The sequence below is a fragment of the Monomorium pharaonis genome, chromosome 2 (assembly GCF_013373865.1).
Source record: "Monomorium pharaonis isolate MP-MQ-018 chromosome 2, ASM1337386v2, whole genome shotgun sequence".
NCBI lineage: Eukaryota > Metazoa > Arthropoda > Insecta > Hymenoptera > Formicidae > Monomorium > Monomorium pharaonis.
This window is the reverse complement of record NC_050468.1, coordinates 2,470,574-2,488,538: the sequence shown is the minus strand read 5'-3', so window position 1 is coordinate 2,488,538 and position 17,965 is coordinate 2,470,574. Positions and strand designations below refer to the sequence as shown.

Below are 17,965 nucleotides of genomic sequence, written 5' to 3'. Positions count from 1 at the left end.
TGTTCCTCCTCTCTCCGAGCCAAGCTTTCGCGTAACAGCCGCATTTCCTCCAAGAGCGTCTTTACGGTCTCCGTCTCTCGCTCCGAGTTCCGAGTCCGTTCCGTTTCCCTCCGCAGCGGCAGAAGCTCGGAGATCGTCACCACAGGAGAACGGGGACATCCTTCAAATTCTCTGTTCTCTCGTTCCTTCACTCCGCGCATTGATCACCCGTACGCGGAAATGAATGAAACACTCTCTCTCTCTTAATAAACAAGCGATTTTATTCTGAGACAGGCAATACACGTCTACTCGAGCACGAGACCGAGCAACGGACACAGCAAGCTGAATGAAACGGACACAGTAACAAACGGACACAGTGCGAAACGGACACAGTAACAAACGGACACAGTGCAAAACGGACACAGTAACAAACGGACACAAACCAAATGCGCACAGAGCAAAACGGACACAGTGCGAAACGGACACAGACCAAATGCGCACAGAGCGAAACGGACACAGTGCGAAACGGACACAGACCAAATGCGCACACTGCACATGCGCACAGACCAAATGCATACACGGAAAGTCGCAAACCCATGTGATGCAGTGAATGCTTTGCACGCGCGCACACACACACACACACACACACACACACACACACACGGGGGGGTGCAATGGGGGCCTTCGGCCCCCCTCCCGCACCCACTCTGTCCAAGTCGCTAACCTATGTGGACTTTACTCTGCTTGCAATGTACATGGATTGCATTTGGTCCGTGCGCACGTGCAGTGTGCGCATGTGCAGTGTGCGCATTTGGTCCGTGTGCATTTGGTCCGTGCGCATTTGGTCTGTGTCCGTTTCGCACTGTGTCCGTTTCGCTCTGTGCGCATTTGGTCTGTGTCCGTTTGTTACTGTGTCCGTTTCGCACTGTGTCCGTTTTGCTCTGTGCGCATTTGGTCTGTGTCCGTTTGTTACTGTGTCCGTTTGTTACTGTGTCCGTTTATTACTGTGTCCGTTTGGTCTGTGTCCGTTTGTTACTGTGTCCGTTTCACTCAGCCTGCTGTGTTCGTTTATTACTGTGCGCATCTGGGACGCTCCCTCCACGCTCACCCCTACCTCTTTTTTCACTATGGGAACTACTATTCCTTCCTCCCACCCCTCTGGCTCCTCTCCTTTCCATACCCTATTACATACATTCCAAAGACTGGCTCCTAATTCCTCTCCCCCATAGTTCTATACTTCGTTCGGTATATTGTCTTCTTCTGTCGCCTTCCCTTCTTTCAACCTTCTCACTATCCTCTTTATCTCCTCTTCCTCGTCCTCCCCTCCCCCCCCTATCCATTCCGTCCTTACCCTCTCCTCTACTCCCCCAACAAATTCCTAAAATACCCATCCTACTCCTCTATGTCTATTGATTCATCCACCCTTTTCTTCTTTTTCCGTTCCTTATTCACTATTTTCCACACTTGCCCCTTCGTCCCCGCCCTCTTCACCTCCCTCTCCCATTCCTCGCTTTCCTTCTCCTTTTTTCCCTCACACAGTTTCTTATAGTTCCCCTTCTTTTTTCTATAGCTGTACCCACCCCCCTTTCTTCTCCACCTTCTCAGCTCCCTTCTTACCTTCCTCTTTCCCTCTTTATATTCCTCGTCCCACTACCATTTTCTTCCACCGCCGATCTCTTTCTTACCCATGCTCTCCAATGCTTCCTCTATTTTTAGTTTCATACTCCCCCATTCCTCCTTCACTTCCCCTTCCCCTAACTTAAATTTCCCAAACTTTTCTGCAAACTTTTTCCTCCCTTCCTCCGATCATTCTACTTTCTTTCCTCCTTCTCTTTGACCCTCCTCCTTATTTTCCCTTTCCCCCCTTTTTCTCTTTATCCAAACCGACAAAGGCTGATGATCCGAGTCTACTTTATCCTCTACCACCATTTTAACTACCTTCTCTCTCGTTTCCTCGTTCCCTATCACATAATCTATCACCAAGCCTCCTTTCCAACTCACATGCGTCCATTCCCCTTTCTCGTCCCCTTTCACATCCCCATTTAATATTGCAAATCTCTTCTCCCCCATAAACCTACAAAATTTTCTCTCTTCACCATTCACCGCAACATCTCTTGATTAGGAAATTTTCCTAATTCTTCTAGTATTCTCTCTAGATTACCCCCCCCCCTCAGCTTCATCATCTCCAGGGACCCCTTTACTATCCTACTTCTTTTCAAGTTCCCCTCCCCTTCCATATATTTACCCCCTTCTCTACCTCAAATTCCCTCAACCTTCTCGTTACCTCTTCTATCCTATCCTCCCCTCCCTTTCCTTTATCTCTATCCAGCCCCCCTCTTTATCTCCTCCTTCTTTCAACTTCCCTTCTAAAAACTCTATTCTTTTTTCCATCCACTCCATTTTATTCCTCATTCCTTTCCTTTTCTCCTCTCATCTGTTATTTAGCTCTACTATCTGTTTTTTCAAATCCTCTTTCCCTTCATCCATTTTTCTCCCTAACTTTCCTAATTCTTCTAGTATTCTCTCTAGATTACCCCCCCCTCAGCTTCATCATCTTCGGGGACCCCTTTACTATCCTACTTCTCTTCAAGTTCCCTTCCCCTTCCATATATCTACCCCCTTCTCTACCCGTCCTCACATTGAAATCCCCCCTATTATCAACCTTACTCTTTCCTCTCCTTTTTTATCCACTTTTTCATCGACTCCATTTTTGCTTCTAGATTTTTATTTACATATACTCCTATTACTCTCCACCACTCATACCCCAAGCATACTTTCTTTACCAAAATCTCTTCCATCTCCTCCACCTGCTCCCCACTATCTACCCTTATCCCCTTTCTCACTCTTATTACCATACCCCCTTTTGCCCTCCCTCTCAATTTTTCTCTCCCTGCCCACTGTGCCTACCATACGTATCCCTTTGGAAACCCATTCTTCACCTTTTCCCAACCTCTCCTATCCGCCCAAGTCTCACTCAGTACTATTATATCCCAGTCCCTCAAACCATCCCAGAAATCCTTATCCTTGTTCCCTATCCCCGCTACATTCCGAAACCCTAGTTTATATCCCCCCTTTCCCAATTCTTCCTCCCGTTCCCTTTCCCCCACCTTCCCACCTCTCCTCCTATCCCTCTTTACTCGTTTATACCCAACCCAAACTTCTCCTACTTCATCCCATACCTTCATTCTCCCGTGCACCCACATCCTCATATAACCCACGTTTACCTTCCTCCCTTTTTCTCTATCTCTATCTGCCTCCCTTCCTATCTTCCATTTAGTCCTTCTCTCCTTCTTCGTCAAATTGTCATCCTTTCTCCCTTTTAGTCTCCTCTTTGCTTCCATCACTCTCTTTTTGCTCACTAAACTTTCTAACTTTACCAACGCCATCCCTCCCCCTTCTCTGTCTACACCCTCGACTCTCCTTATCTCCTTCCCCTCCTCTTCTATACCCATTTCCCTCCATAGATCTTTTATCGCCCCCTCCATCTTTCCCTCTCCCACCTTTACTCCTCTAACTATCACATTATTCTTTCTTGCTTCCTTCTCCCTTTTATCTAACTTTACCTCAAATTCCCTCAACCTTCTCGTTACCTCTTCTATCCTATCCTCCCCTCCCTTTCCTTTATCTCTATCCAGCCCCCCTCTTTATCTCCTCCTTCTTTCAACTTCCCTTCTAAAAACTCTATTCTTTTTTCCATCCACTCCATTTTATTCCTCATTTCTTTCCTTTTTTCCTCTCATCTGTTATTTAGCTCTACTATCTGTTTTTTCAAATCCTCTTTCCCTTCATCCATTTTTCTCCCTAACTTTCCTAATTCTTCTAGTATTCTCTCTAGATTACCCCCCCCCCCCTCAGCTTCATCATCTCCGGGGACCCCTTTACTAACCTACTTCTCTTCAAGTTCTCCTCCTCTTCCTCCGACTCCATCTCCCCCCTCCCGTCCTGCTCACACTCCTTCCTTTTTCCCCTTGTCAGCATCTTCTCTATACTATTCACGCTTTTGCGTATAGTATTATAACTGCCTTGGTCTCTACAAACACACTCGCCCAGCTCTCTAACTCACCGCTTCACGTTCGTGTCGTTCGCGTCTTTCTCCCACCTGTCTCTCTTACTTCGCTCCCTATCTATATCTCCTGTTTTCTCTATGCCTTCTAACCTTTCTAATTACTTTTCTCCTTCAAACTAACTAATTACTATTCTCCTTCAAACTAACTAATTACTATTCTCCTTCAAACTAACTAATTACTATTCTCCTCGACCCTATTCTTCCTCCACTACTCCACCTAACGTACCTGCTCACACCGTGCCCCTCTCACAATTATTCTCAACCTCTTTACTGCCTTAACCACTCACTCAATCACACGCCACTCACACGCCTGTCACACTCTTCGACATCGGAAACGGAAGTAATTTAATATTTATATTTCAATCATTAATTATTTAAAATAGTAATTTAAAACAAATATTTATATAATTAATATAATATTTAATTAATATTTATTTAATATATTGACTTTACATTTTAATGAATCGTTTAAAATAATATTTACGTAACATTATTTATTTAATGTTTATGTAATATTTATTTCATCTTTACAATAATATTTAAAGTATATGTAGTACTTTAAAAATATTTTTTAAATATTAATATAATATTTATGTTACAATGATTAATTATTTGAAATAATCATTTTAAACAAATATTTATATAATGTTTAATTTATATTTATTTAATATTAATTTAACAATTTAATAACCCGGGTGGAAATTATGACTTGGTGCTATATGGGCTCCAACTAGTTTTCCACAAGTAAATGTAGGCGCTATAATGGAAGACCAGCTTGGGGCTATACTGGTCGGCAATAATGACCAGCCCCAATACTGGAAAACTATCTAGGCCCTAGTTTGCAATGCGGCATAGCTCCAATATTGGAAAATTGTCTAGATCCTGGTTCGCGGGGCAGTGTTGCCTCAAGATATTAAATCTGTCTAAACGCTATCTAGGAAGAAGACAGGATTACCTAGTTAAATTTAAAATAAATAAATATCACAAGATAATTGTAATTTTTTAAAATATGATATATAGTTTTTATTTTCCATACAATAGCTACTACAAACTGAGTTTATAAGTTTATTAGATACTGTGGCGGAACTTCGCTCGTTTCGGTGTGTTCGTTTCTTTTGGTCGCTTGGGATAGGTCTTTCGCCAGTGAACTAGGCCGTTGGTGAAACAGAATATATATTTATTCTTTGCTATACACTATGTACATATATACACTACTATGTTTTCGTATGTTCAAGTGGCCCTGATAAGGGCCGTTGTGAAAAAGACTTTAGGCCTTAGGCCTCCACCGTAATGGTGGTTTGGTGACTGTAACCCGGTATGCTGGTTCCTCGTTGTTGTTACAGTCGGTCACGCTCTTGGGCGGCGTAGCAGCGGGCCCCTCGATACGATGCCTTTTTACCCTGGACAGTCTTTCCTTTGATGGTCTCCGTTGTTTGGCCTTCTTCCGCTTTGGTCTGCCGGCCTGACTGCTGCGGTTGGTCTGCGTTCCACTCGTGGTGGTGGTTCCGAGGGCTGTCTGCGTCGCCTGATCTCTCTGGCAGTCGTCTGTGGTGTCCGTCTGTGTGGCGACACTGCAGCTGTCCCTGGCGAGGTTCTCTAGTAGGTCCGGCAGTTGGTACCGTGGAGAAGTGTATCTCCAGATCCTCAGATCTCCCTCGGCTAGCAGTACACGAGGTGGCCGCGTGTTCCGGACTGGTGACAACGTGAGCGCCCGGAGTCTCCACTGCAGCTTCCTGGCTTCTTCCTGAGTAGTCGCCGTGATAACTGTACTGGCGGTAAAGCGTAGTGCTTTCTGCTCGCAAAATTGACTATCTGCTTCAGAGCGCAAAGAGTGACTTTCCGGCTCACCGCTGCTCCTTATAAAGGCTGGTAACTGGCTTTTTACTCTTGAGTAAGGAGGGCCTCTAGTGGTGAGCGTGCGTAACGCGTTTTTGGAAAGTAAGATCTCGAATTTCTTACTGTGTTTTTGTGGTAGCCTACCGTCAAGGGGCGCGTGGTCCTGTTTCTCTAACAATGTATTGTGGTGGCGTACTGTCAGGGGCGCGTTAGCCCTGACTCGCCACAGATACTATTTTGTAACTTGCTTTTTACATATATTATAATACAATACGTAAATATTTAATAAGTAATCATTTAAGGATTTATTTGATCGTCATTTGTGGCTTTTTTTGATCGACGTGATCGATGACCATCCCAGTCTTTAGCGTTTGTTAAAGTAATGCCTATACTTGAATATATTTCTTTTTGAGTAATATATTTTCCATGCTTCTCGTTAATGTTTACCACAACATCTAGACAACATATAACATATTTATTATTATGTATAAAACTCTTCATCTGTAAATTAACACAATAATTACTGTCAACAGTAATATACAGAAAAGTTGTATTTTCTTACCAATAATGCAGTTACAGATCGGAGTTTCTTTTAAGACAATTTTGGCATCAATTTTCTTTTGTGCTGTGCACATTAATTCAAGCTCCCTTGTCATTAATTTTTTAATTATATTCGTGACACTTTTATTGGTATTCAATTGTCAATCAAGAAATATAAGGAAGCTTTCTGTAAACATTAACATTAAACAATATGTAGAAAAAAATGTATAAAAAAGTAATTAAATTAAAAACAACAAAAAATTTATAAAATCGCGACGGCAAATGTCATTGGTTTTTAACATTTCTTGAAATGCACTTAAATCTTCTTTTGTACGCATTGGAAAACAGATATTATATTTATCAGTAAATTGATCATTTGCGCCAACACCGTCTTTAATCACTCCGGATGCTTCAAGCAAGTCTCTCATTTCACGATGGTTCTTCACTACTTCATCCACATTCACAGAGATTCCTTGAAGACAGTTCATAATAAGTTGAAACTCTGGAATGTATATAATCATAAATATAAAACATATCTATTAAATGGAATTAATATTATACAATGATATAATTTAAAGCCAAATACAAATAGCTTCCAAAAAATGTTAAATATTTTTGATAAATTTTATTAGCTCAATATACTTTAAAGTACACTTTAGAGAACATGTGAGAAATTACAAGAATAAAAAATATTCTTTGAGTAGAACTTAATAATCAATTTCTTAAACATTTTTCATTTTTATTGTATATAGTTTCTGTAAAAATGTGCAATGGAACACAGTTGCGAATAAACAGATTTGTTGGTTTAAAGTACATACTTATGCAAATTTTAAGCTATTATAATCTGAAAGTTGTTGATTAGGTCTTAAGACATTACATTAATTATTGATTCATTTATACAAAAATATAGTTTAATTAATCAATACTAATAAATTGTCATGTGTATGAAGATAAAAAATAAAATATTCCAATCTCACTATTATTCAATGTATACTTCAGAGTAGGTCAAGATTATTTTTAGACATTATTATTATAATAAAATTCTACTATATAAAATAAATGAAACTAATATTTATTATTTAAAAGTTTAAAATAAATGAAAAGCTTGCTCGTGTGCTTCCATAATCTTAGCTTCCATATAGGTTTGACATACTTTTGCTTAAGGATTTCGAATGATTTCTTGCGCCTTTAGCTTCTTTTGTTGTTCCAACGAACTTCTGAATCGTCGTAGTTGCATCTTTTATTTTCGGAATAACTTTATCTAAATATATACAAAAAAAGATAATGTAATGAAATTCATAATTTTATACGAATTGTACATATAAAAATTATATGTTGCTTACTCATATTATTATTAAATTCATCTATTTTTGTTGAATCTGTAGATCATTGAGCAATTGTAATTGCGACTGTAAGCCAACATCTAAAATATGAAAAAAGTCATAATACATCCTATTCTTGTAAAATATTTATAATATATTTAAGATTTCAATTATTTATTATTAAATACTTTTTTTGGTTTGTATATTGGATGTATGGTTTTCTGTCTCATCACAAATTGTATCCTCAGCTGAATCTGATGCTTTAGAAATATTACATAATAAAGTCAAAGTTTTATTCTTCATATAACAGCTATAAATATATTTTAATTAGAACTTAAGAAATAAAAATATATAATTAAATTATAATGCAAAAAATCTTACATGAAATAATACGACGTCTGGAGCACATTAACTGTCTATCCTTCTGTAAAACTTGATGCTTTGATAAAGTAGTTACTTTTACGTTCTTTCTAGTACTTTTGTCAGAAACGGCTAGTTTAAATGAAATAATATAAGGAATCCATACACTATTAATATATATTTAATTTTAATATATAATTTTTACATTTAAGTGATTGCAAATTAATATTTTGTCAAATAAAACTTCTATTTAACTAAAATATATAAATAAAGTATGGAAATTATTTCAAAAAAGCAAAACTGAAATGCAGAAAAACTATTACATGCAGATAAATTTATTTAATAAATATATTCAGATCTGAATTGTTCTATTTTTTTTTAAACAAAGGCGAGACTAAATAAATTTTTTTATAATAAAAATAATTGTGGGATATATTCAAAGCAAATTGTAAGATATTTACATAAAATCGTATTCTGTTTAGAGCTAAAATATTTAAAAAATTTTTTGTGTTTAAATAAATAAAAGTTTACGTTTATTCTTTCCTGTAGGGCGCGATGTATCTTTTTTGGATTTTTCGGGTATTGGAGTTACTATACTCATCGTGGCTTTTAAATTTCGCACTTGTTGTTTCAGTGTGTGCGTTTTAAGTGATTCCTCAATATTCGCTACTTTTTCTGGATCTGCTCCACTATCTGTGAAAGCATAAAGCTGATCTTCCAGAAACTTTAGTTTTGCACAGCCATCAGTATACGTCTCTACAATTAAAATTGATATATATCTGTTTTAGTATTTCATCAAATAATATGTACGTACAAGGAAACCCATCCCTCACAGACTATATTAAATAATCCACTTAATTAAGATAAAAAATTTTTTAAAGTCAATCTAAAGAGCATTTCTTTTTGCAAAAAAATATAAACCTCATCTAATTGTGAGCTGATTCCTACATAAAAGACTTCGACATTAAAAATATTGGATGATGTAATAAGTTTCACTTACAATTAGTATATAATTCAGTATCAAATGTAAAAGTATGTAGTTGAACTATCTACTCTAGAAAAAATGCAAGAAATTGATTTTTGCGTAATGGAGAAGAGTGTGCCATACGATAAATATTTTTATAATTTAACTTTCCTTTGCTGCTAATCAACCCTTTGTACTTTCTCAGATGGTTTAAATAAATATGACAAAAAATATCAAAAATATAATAAAATATATTTGACTGAATACTGAACTTACTGGCTCGTGCTCTGATTTTGATGCCGTACGTCATCCAACTACTCGGCGCATCTGCCAATTTTTTTGCCAAATCTGTGATAAGTTTAAAATCTTCTTCCTCGTATGGAGGTGGCATAAATTTTGTCGCAAGTTTTTCTTAATGTCATATTCAATCCATTTTGTTGGAACAAGGTCTATTTTTCTGACACCTGGGCGTCCTCGAGTAATGAACTCTACGATTTGATAGTCGCAGAGATCCTCATTTTCGTCAGAACTCATCTGCAAATTACAATTAAGAGTTATTCTGATTACATTAATTTGTATTATATATTATTTAAATAGTTGATTTTATGACAAGAAATGTTAAAATAATATGTTTAATGCAAATTAATGTAGGGATTACAAAATTTGGATCTTAATTAATACTTTAATATTTTTTCCCGTTCGTTCAATTTAATGTAAAATGCGCTATTTATAAAATATATTAATAATTGTTGTGTAATTAAGACTAAAACAGAAACCGAGTAAACGAAATACTATAATGACTGCAATATTCTGTCCCGTGTACAAATGCTTACCTTATTCGAGTGGATGTCGATGCCGCCCAAAAGCGATATAAGTAAAGACGAAAAATAAGACTTCTTCTTATCTTTTGGATAGATCCTTATTCCCGTGCTCAAGATTCGCGTGGCTAGTTACGACGAAAAACAAATACGATCTTTCGACCTTTCAGATCTTCAGATAGTTGGCGGCAAACCGCTTCTCTTGTTGACGACCGAGCGACTAGGTTTTCATCTAGTGCGCAAACGCGGACGCCATCTTACGCCATCCCGGTCATGGAACCGGGACGATTTGAAATCAATGGTAATAGTTTAAGTTTTTACAGTTTCCTTTCATAATAAATAATTCTTAAATAAATAAATATTGTTTCTTGTCAGTATAACATATGATATTAAAAGGGGCTATAAGTCTTAATTATCTATTTTTAATACTTTTTGTACTATTAATATATTATTAACTATATGATAAAAGTTATAACTTTTATTGATGTAGCAGGCTTAACGCAAACACTCTCTCCGGTTTCTGCTCAAGAAAGTTCATACGTAAATGCACTATTTTGCTTTCAATTTGTTCTACGGGTACTGTTACTGAACGTGTGAATGGTTGACTTTGTATTTCCCATATCTTCGTAACATTCGAATTAGAAGGATAAGTGTATACTGATTTGATTATATTCACAATTCTGCCTTGTACGTTCAATATATTTTTCTCCGAAAAAAATATGTCTTCTATTTGCACTATTCTTTCGTCGTTTAAACGTATCATATTATTTGGAAACGTCGATGACAGAATTGTTTCCTTATACTTTAATTCTAGAATTTCATCACCATTTTTTTTAGTACTTCAAATTCATTTAGTTTCGCTGTTAATTGATCTTGTAAGCAGTTTTCTTCATGCAGTCTATTGCAGTATTGAGCTAAGGGACGATACAGTGCATTGATTTTTCTTTTCATTTTTCTTAGACAATTTTCAAAACTAAATGCACTGATGTCGAGTAAACTGCAATTCATATGCGCTACATCATCGGCAAGGTGGTACAGATTATGCACATTGAGTACAACAAACTCCGGTCCGTAAATAACAGAAGATATGTTAACAAAAGTTGTCAAATATTCTTTTGCGTATTCCACGTATTCCGATGCATTTTTCATGCATAAGAGCCTGCATGCGGTATGGAATAATAAGAAATGCTTATTAAATGATTCAAAACGATTGGTCCACAATACAGTAAAAAACATGAATTCCGTAGGGGAGCGTCCCAGATGCGCACAGTAATAAACGGACACAGCAGGCTGAGTGAAACGGACACAGTAACAAACGGACACAGACCAAATGCGCACAGAGCGAAACGGACACAGTAACAAACGGACACAGACCAAATGCGCACAGAGCGAAACGGACACAGTGCGAAACGGACACAGACCAAATGCGCACGGACCAAATGCACACGGACCAAATGCGCACACTGCACATGCGCACACTGCACGTGCGCACGGACCAAATGCAATCCATGTACATTGCAAGCAGAGTAAAGTCAACATAGGTTAGCGACTTAGACGGGATGGGTGCGGGAGGGGAGCCGAAAGCCCTCCTTGCACCCCCCCCCCCGTGTGTGTGTGTGTGTGTGTGTGTGTGTGTGTGTGTGTGTGTGTGTGTGTGTGTGTGTGTGTGTGCGTGCAAAGCATTCACTGCATCACATGGGTTTGCGACTTTCCGTGTATGCATTTGGTCCGTGCGCATGTGCAGTGTGCGCATTTGGTCTGTGTCCGTTTCGCTCTGTGCGCATTTGGTCTGTGTCCGTTTGTTACTGTGTCCGTTTCGCACTGTGTCCGTTTGTTACTGTGTCCGTTTTGCACTGTGTCCGTTTATTACTGTGTCCGTTTGGTCTGTGTCCGTTTGTTACTGTGTCCGTTTCACTCAGCTTGTTGTGTCCGTTTATTACTGTGCGCATCTGGGACTCACTCTTCCGTAGCCTTCCATTTAGCAAGAATATTTAACGATCGAGGTTTTCGTTAAAATTCCATAGGAATACTTGGTCTTATGTATTCTAATCGGCGAGATAATTCTATTTTTTGTTGTTGACTCATTTTTCCCTTCAAATTACTACTTGTCCAATTTTCTACTAATAATCTTTTTATGACACCTAGGGGTCCCAGGTGCATGAAGTCAAGAACAAATTGCGAAATCATATTAATTGGTGGATATATGAGTAGTAACGGTGAGGCACTCGTGTGATGACTGGGCTGGTGAAAATTTTGGAATGATTCATTAGTTCTTTCCTGGAAGTTTTCTTGTGATTCAAAAACTGTTACTCGATTAATTTTTTTACCGAGCACGTCACATCGCTCACATGCACTGAAACCCGTATGGCCTTGTGTACACTTCAGAAAAGATCGCGCAGGTGTATCACAAATAAAGCTCTAAATTTTTATCTGAAAATGTTTTTCACGTATTACAAGTCCTTCTGTTTGCAATTCATTTATTTCCAAAATAAATTGTAAGAATTCGGATAAGAGTTTTGGTTTTGAATTACCAGCATATATTGCGACTGGATATGGCTTATAAATCATCGGTTTAACCTAGATAGCCAAGCGAGATTAAGCATATCGGGCAAATTAATGCACTGCATGTATGTTGTGAACTTGCTTACAATTTGCTGTCATGTAATTTAACGTGGAACAAAGTTAACATCAGGAGAGCAAATAACCTTCATGAGTTTATAAAATTATAAGTGCATGCATCCCGTGGGTTGAGTGCCTAGCGGGCGCGTCTCCAGGTGGCGGATAGGAGGACGCCCGGATGGGAAACCCCGGTCCGGGCCTAAACCCCCGCGTGCCGGGGCGGACCGTCCGGGTAGTAACGGTTATAACCTGCCCCGGCGGAAGTAAAACCCTGCCCAGGGGTGGGGAAAGCCGATACCGCGGACCAACTTGACCCAAGCCAAGTTGGAAGCTATCTTGACGAGGGCTGCGTGGCACTGGGGAGGCAGTGTCTTGAACGATGCCTCTGGGGAACCAGGCGAAACCCCAGAGTATTTAGCCTTACCCACGCATGCGGAGCTCTGGGTGGACCGTATGTTTCCCTAGCTGCTTGTGGGAACAAAATGGAGAATGAAATCAAACTTAAACTTAAACTCACTGAAGACATCCCGATGGAGGCTTCGACCGAGGACTACGGAAGGGTGGAAGAAGCGGGATCGGGAGCCGAACGGACCCCTAGGGGCACAGGAAGCACCGAAGCCGCAACGGACGAACCGGCAAAGGAAGAGGATCTTTGCAAAAAGAAACTCTCCGGAGCCGCGAAGAGGAGGAGGGCTCGGGAGCGGAGGGGGGGGGCTCAGTCCCAGGCTCAGGCTGGGACTAGGATTGGGCCTCCGCCGGCCGTTCCGGGGACCTCTTCTTCCTCGTCCTCGGTTATCCTCCAGACGCCGGTTGGGGGGCCTCAGGGGAACTCCGGCAATAAACGCCGGAAGGACCCCGATGGGACCCCACAATCGGCGGAAGGAGCGAAGAAGAAGCAGAGGGTCCAGAGGACCCATGCTTACGTGGACGCCGAACCCTCTGACGAGGGTGATTGTCGAGGAGGGGTACCCTGATGCTGCAATGACGGCTGAGCGGTTGGCGCAGCTGAGGGGTGCGGTCTTCAAGGAGATCCAGGGGATCCGAGAGGGTACCCTGCCCAGATTCGACAGCACCACTCTGAGGGGGAAGGATGCGGTGGTGAGGTGCGCGGACGCGGAGTCCCTGAAATGGATCGAAAGCCGGATCGGGGGCATCGTGCCGTGGGAGAGCGCCAAACTCAGGGTGGCGGGACTGGAGGTGCTGCAAAAGCAGTACAGGGCTGCGGTGTGGGTCCCGGGACCTCCCGTGAGCGCGGCTGCGGTCCTGAGGCTGCTGGAGCGGCAGAATCCGGGGATCGTCACCTCGGGCTGGCGCGTTTATGCTGAGAATGTGGGGGCTATCTGCGAAGGTAGAAACCTCATTCTCGGCATCCCCCAGTCCAGCGTCAATAGGCTTAAGGCGCTGGACTTTAGGCCCCATCTTGTGATGGACCGGGTCACTTTTAAAGTGATCGGTCCATCCCAAGAGGGGGCGGGAAAGGTTAGGGAGGGGCCCGATCCAAAGGTCCTGTCTTTATAGTGGGCTTGACCGGGCTGGGCTTCACCCAAATCAACTTGCATCACAGCAAAGATGTTGCATCACACCTCGGCTGTTCTTGCCAGGCGCCAAGTTGGGGTGCACACAGCCATACCACTAATACAAGAACCTTGGCTGGTCCGAGGCTGTATTAGCGGTCTGGCGGGGTGCGGTAGGCTGTTCAGGCCACCACACGAGGACCGGCCCAGGGCCTGTGTGGCCGTTAAAGGGCTGGAGAGCCAGCTGTTGCCGGATTTCTGTTCTAGGGACTTGGTAGTAGTTGTGATTGAGGACGCCAGCGGGACCGGAATCAAGATGAGGATGGTAGTGGCGTCGGGCTACTTCCTACATGAGGAGGGCGATCTACTGCCATCGGACCGGGTGGTACGATTGGTGGAGTTCTGCCAGAAGGAGCGACTTCCCCTCATACTGGGGTGCGATGCGAACGCGCTCCACACGGTGTGGGGAAGCATGGACACCAACAGGAGAGGAGAGAAGCTGTTGGAATTTCTGGTGTCCACAGACGTAGAGATTCTTAACAGAGGCAGGGAGCCTACCTTTGTCACTGCGGTGAGGAGGGAGGTCCTAGACCTAACCATCTGTTCAAGACAGGTAGTGCAGGAGGCGACCGGCTGGAGGGTCTCTGACGAGCCCTCATTGTCGGACCACAGACAGATCACCTTTAGACTGGCCAAGGTGCAAGCAAAGGTGAGAACAGTGAGGGATCCAAGGAGGACGGACTGGGACTCATTTCGAGAGGACCTGGCTGTCGGTCTCAGGGAGTTTCCCAAAAGACATGGGACCCCGCAAGAGATCGAGCTGTGCGTTGAGCACCTGCAAAGGGTTCTCATTGGCAGCTTTGAGAACAACTGTCCAGAGAGGACAGTAAGAAACACGAAGGAAGTCTCCTGGTGGAACCCCAAGCTGCAGGAGCTCAGGAGTGCTACACGTCGTGCCTGGAACAAAGCCAGGAACACGGGCCGCCAGGCCGACTGGGACGTTCACCGAAGGGCTTAGAAGGCCTATAGACACTCTGTAGTGAGGGCGAAAAAGGAGAGCTGGAGGAGGTTCTGCGAGTCGGTAGAGGGGATACCTGAAGCCGCTAGGCTCAGCAGAATTTTAGCCAGAGATCGGGACGCGGCTCTGGAGGCCATTCGGCTCGACGATGGGACGATGGCGTCTGGAGAGCGATGCCTAAAACACCTGCTGGAGTCGAACTTTCCGGGCTTCCGCGGAGGCCCAGAGGGAGACGTCCACCAGGAAAACTCAAATCTCCGTAGGGTACGAGGAGAAGACTGGTCTCTTGCGGCAAAAATCGTTGGGCCTCACAAGGTCAAATGGGCCGTAAGAGGTTTCAAGCCCTTTAAGTCGGCTGGGCCGGACCGGGTCTTCCCGGCCCTTCTCCAGGAGGGGCTGGAGCAGATCACCGGGCCGCTCACGCGGACGCTCAGGGCTTGTTTGGCACTGGGCTATACACCTAGGGCTTGGAGGCAGGCGAGAGTTGTGTTCATTCCCAAAGCGGGAAGAACGGGTTACAGCTCCGCCAAGGATTTTCGTCCAATCAGCCTGACGTCTTTTCTTCTCAAGACGCTGGAAAGGCTGGTGGATGTCTACATACGCGACGTGGTTCTACTGCAGCACCCGCTGCACGTGAATCAGCACGCGTATCACACGGGATATTCCACAGAATCGACGCTTCACTCCGCTGTATCGTTTATCGAGGAGCAATTGGAGAGGAAGGGCTTCGTAGGTGGCACCTTTCTAGACATAGAAGGAGCCTTCAACAACACACCGCACAAGGTGGTGTGTGAGGAAGCTTCTCGCAGGGGCGTGCCGGAAAGAATCGTGGATTGGATCAGAGGCATGCTCGAGCGGCAGGTAACGGCCTCATTGGGAACAGTGAAGGTCAGTGGATGGGTGAAGAGAGGCTGCCCGCAAGGAGGAGTTCTCTCTCCACTATTGTGGTGTCTGGTGGCGGACAGACTGCTCAGGACGCTGAACGAAAGGAGCTTCTTTACATTAGGATATGCGGATGATCTGGCTATCCTGATACGAGGACCCTTTTTGGAGACGCTTTTGGAGCTCACGCAGAAAGCCTTAGAGATGATTGAGGAGTGGTGTGGCGAGACTGGTCTGGCGGTGAATCCACTGAAGACCGGGCTCGTGATCTTTACTCGCAGGTACAAGGTAGGCCCGGTGGAGGGGCCGGTCCTTGGGGGAACGAAATTGGTTCCAACTGATCGACTAAATATCTGGGAGTGATCCTAGATAAAAAGCTGGCATGGAAGGAACATCTCGAGAACCGCTGTAGGAGTGTGTGCTCCTACTTCTGGATATGCAGAAGGACATTCGGGCAGACCTGGGGTCTTAAACCGAAAATGGTCTACTGGATATACACGGCGATACTCAGACCTAGGCTGCTTTACGCGTCTGTCGTATGGTGGCCAAGGGTGCTGGGAAAAACCGCTAAGTTAACGTTGGAGCACGTCAGAGCTCTAGTTTTAAGAGGGGCTCTGGGGGCCATGCGGACCACGCCAGTGGCGGCGATGGGGATGCTGCTTGGCGTCGAGCCTCTCGATCGGGTGGTAGTGGCGGCTGCGGCGGCGGCGGCCTATCGCCTAAGGTGTGAATCAAAGTGGAAGGCAGGAGCCCTCTACACGAGATTCCCTGAAGGAATCTTATTGGGCACCATTTTTGCAATGGGACAGGATAGGAGGCCAGTGATTCGTACCTTCGAAAGAGGGTACAGAATAAGCTTCCCCGGGCGCTGGGAGTGGAACGGCTCTAAAGGACCGGTTCCTCGGGACGGGGACGTCTGGTTCACGGACGGCTCCAGAACGAGTGCGGGCTCTGGAGCTGGTCTTTACTGCCAGCGCGACCGGGCAGGAATCGTCGTTCCGCTTGGCGAGCACGCTACGGTTTTCCAGGCGGAGGTGTTAGCCATCATGAGATGTGCCCAGAACCTATTAGAGTCTGATAGGATGGGAAGGCGCATCCGGATCTGCTCGGACAGTCAGGCGGCGCTTAAGGCGCTTGAGGGTCCGAGAATTAACTCGCGACTGGTCTGGGACTGCAAGTGCATACTGGACGAGTTGGCAGAGAAAAATGATGTTGGCCTAGTATGGGTCCCTGGGCACGCAGGGATCAAGGACAACGAAATGGCGGACCTGCTTGCTAAGGAAGCGGCCGAAACAAGGCTGTTGGGACCTGAGCCGGCTGTTGGGATCTCCTTCTACCTAGGCAGGGGGAGAATCAGAAGCTGGCTCCGGGACCAGCATCTTGAATACTGGAAGAAAGAGACAGAGAGCAAATGCAGACAGGCTAGGGTCATGCTGGGGGAATGCCTTAGCAGGGACCTGGCCAGGAGCATAAGATCTCTGGGTAGGGGGGACGCCAGGCTCGCGAGACAGCTGCTCACGGGCCATGGTGACCTTAACTACCACCTGCACAAATTGGGTCATAGTGATACGCCCAGCTGTAGGTTGTGCGGTGAAGAAGAGGAAACTAGCCTCCACATTCTTGGGAACTGCCCAGCATTGGTCGGACCAAGAACACGCCTGCTGGGCTCAGGTTTTCCGGAACCGAACCAGGTGAGGCAGCTGCCTGTGTGGGATTTGCTCCGCTTTTGGAAGGAAGCGGGGCCCCGCTAGGGCAGCTGATAACGGGGAGGCACAATGGACTCGGTCTGAGTGCCAAAGTGGGCTTCGCAGGAGGACCGCCCCCGTCACCATTATTATTATTAAGTGCATGCATTGAGGAATAATAAACTTGTCACATTGACAGCAATTGTGCATGCATGTTGACAACTTGCCGTCAGTTTGTTGAATTCTAATGTAGAATTTTACATGATGTCAGAACGACAGACAGTTTGAGGAAACACCTTGGCTTTAGTTTGATAAAATTAATAGGGAATAAGTGACAGCAAAATAACAACACGTTGCCTTTA

General features: G+C 43.7%; 2 protein-coding genes and 1 pseudogene across 2 annotated transcripts; 2 read left to right on the top strand and 1 right to left on the bottom strand.

Annotated features, from left to right (window-relative positions):
* Positions 1-7,725: 7,725 nt before the first annotated feature.
* On the bottom strand, positions 7,726-11,166 carry LOC118644374 (annotated as a pseudogene).
* Positions 11,167-14,073: 2,907 nt separating this feature from the next.
* On the top strand, positions 14,074-15,036 carry LOC118644326. Its single transcript, XM_036282586.1, has one exon. It carries the CDS (start codon positions 14,074-14,076, stop codon positions 15,034-15,036), a length of 963 nt encoding a protein of 320 aa, XP_036138479.1.
* Positions 15,037-16,397: 1,361 nt separating this feature from the next.
* LOC118644325 lies at positions 16,398-17,669 on the top strand. The gene has a single exon (XM_036282585.1). It carries the CDS (start codon positions 16,398-16,400, stop codon positions 17,667-17,669), a length of 1,272 nt encoding a protein of 423 aa, XP_036138478.1.
* The last annotated feature ends 296 nt before the right edge of the window (positions 17,670-17,965 follow it).

What these genes read in the sequence shown, in the direction of transcription:
- LOC118644325 (XM_036282585.1), top strand. Translation starts at nt 16,398, where the DNA reads ATGGTCTACTGGATATACACGGCGATACTCAGACCTAGGCTGCTTTAC.
- LOC118644326 (XM_036282586.1), top strand. Translation starts at nt 14,074, where the DNA reads ATGTTGCATCACACCTCGGCTGTTCTTGCCAGGCGCCAAGTTGGGGTG.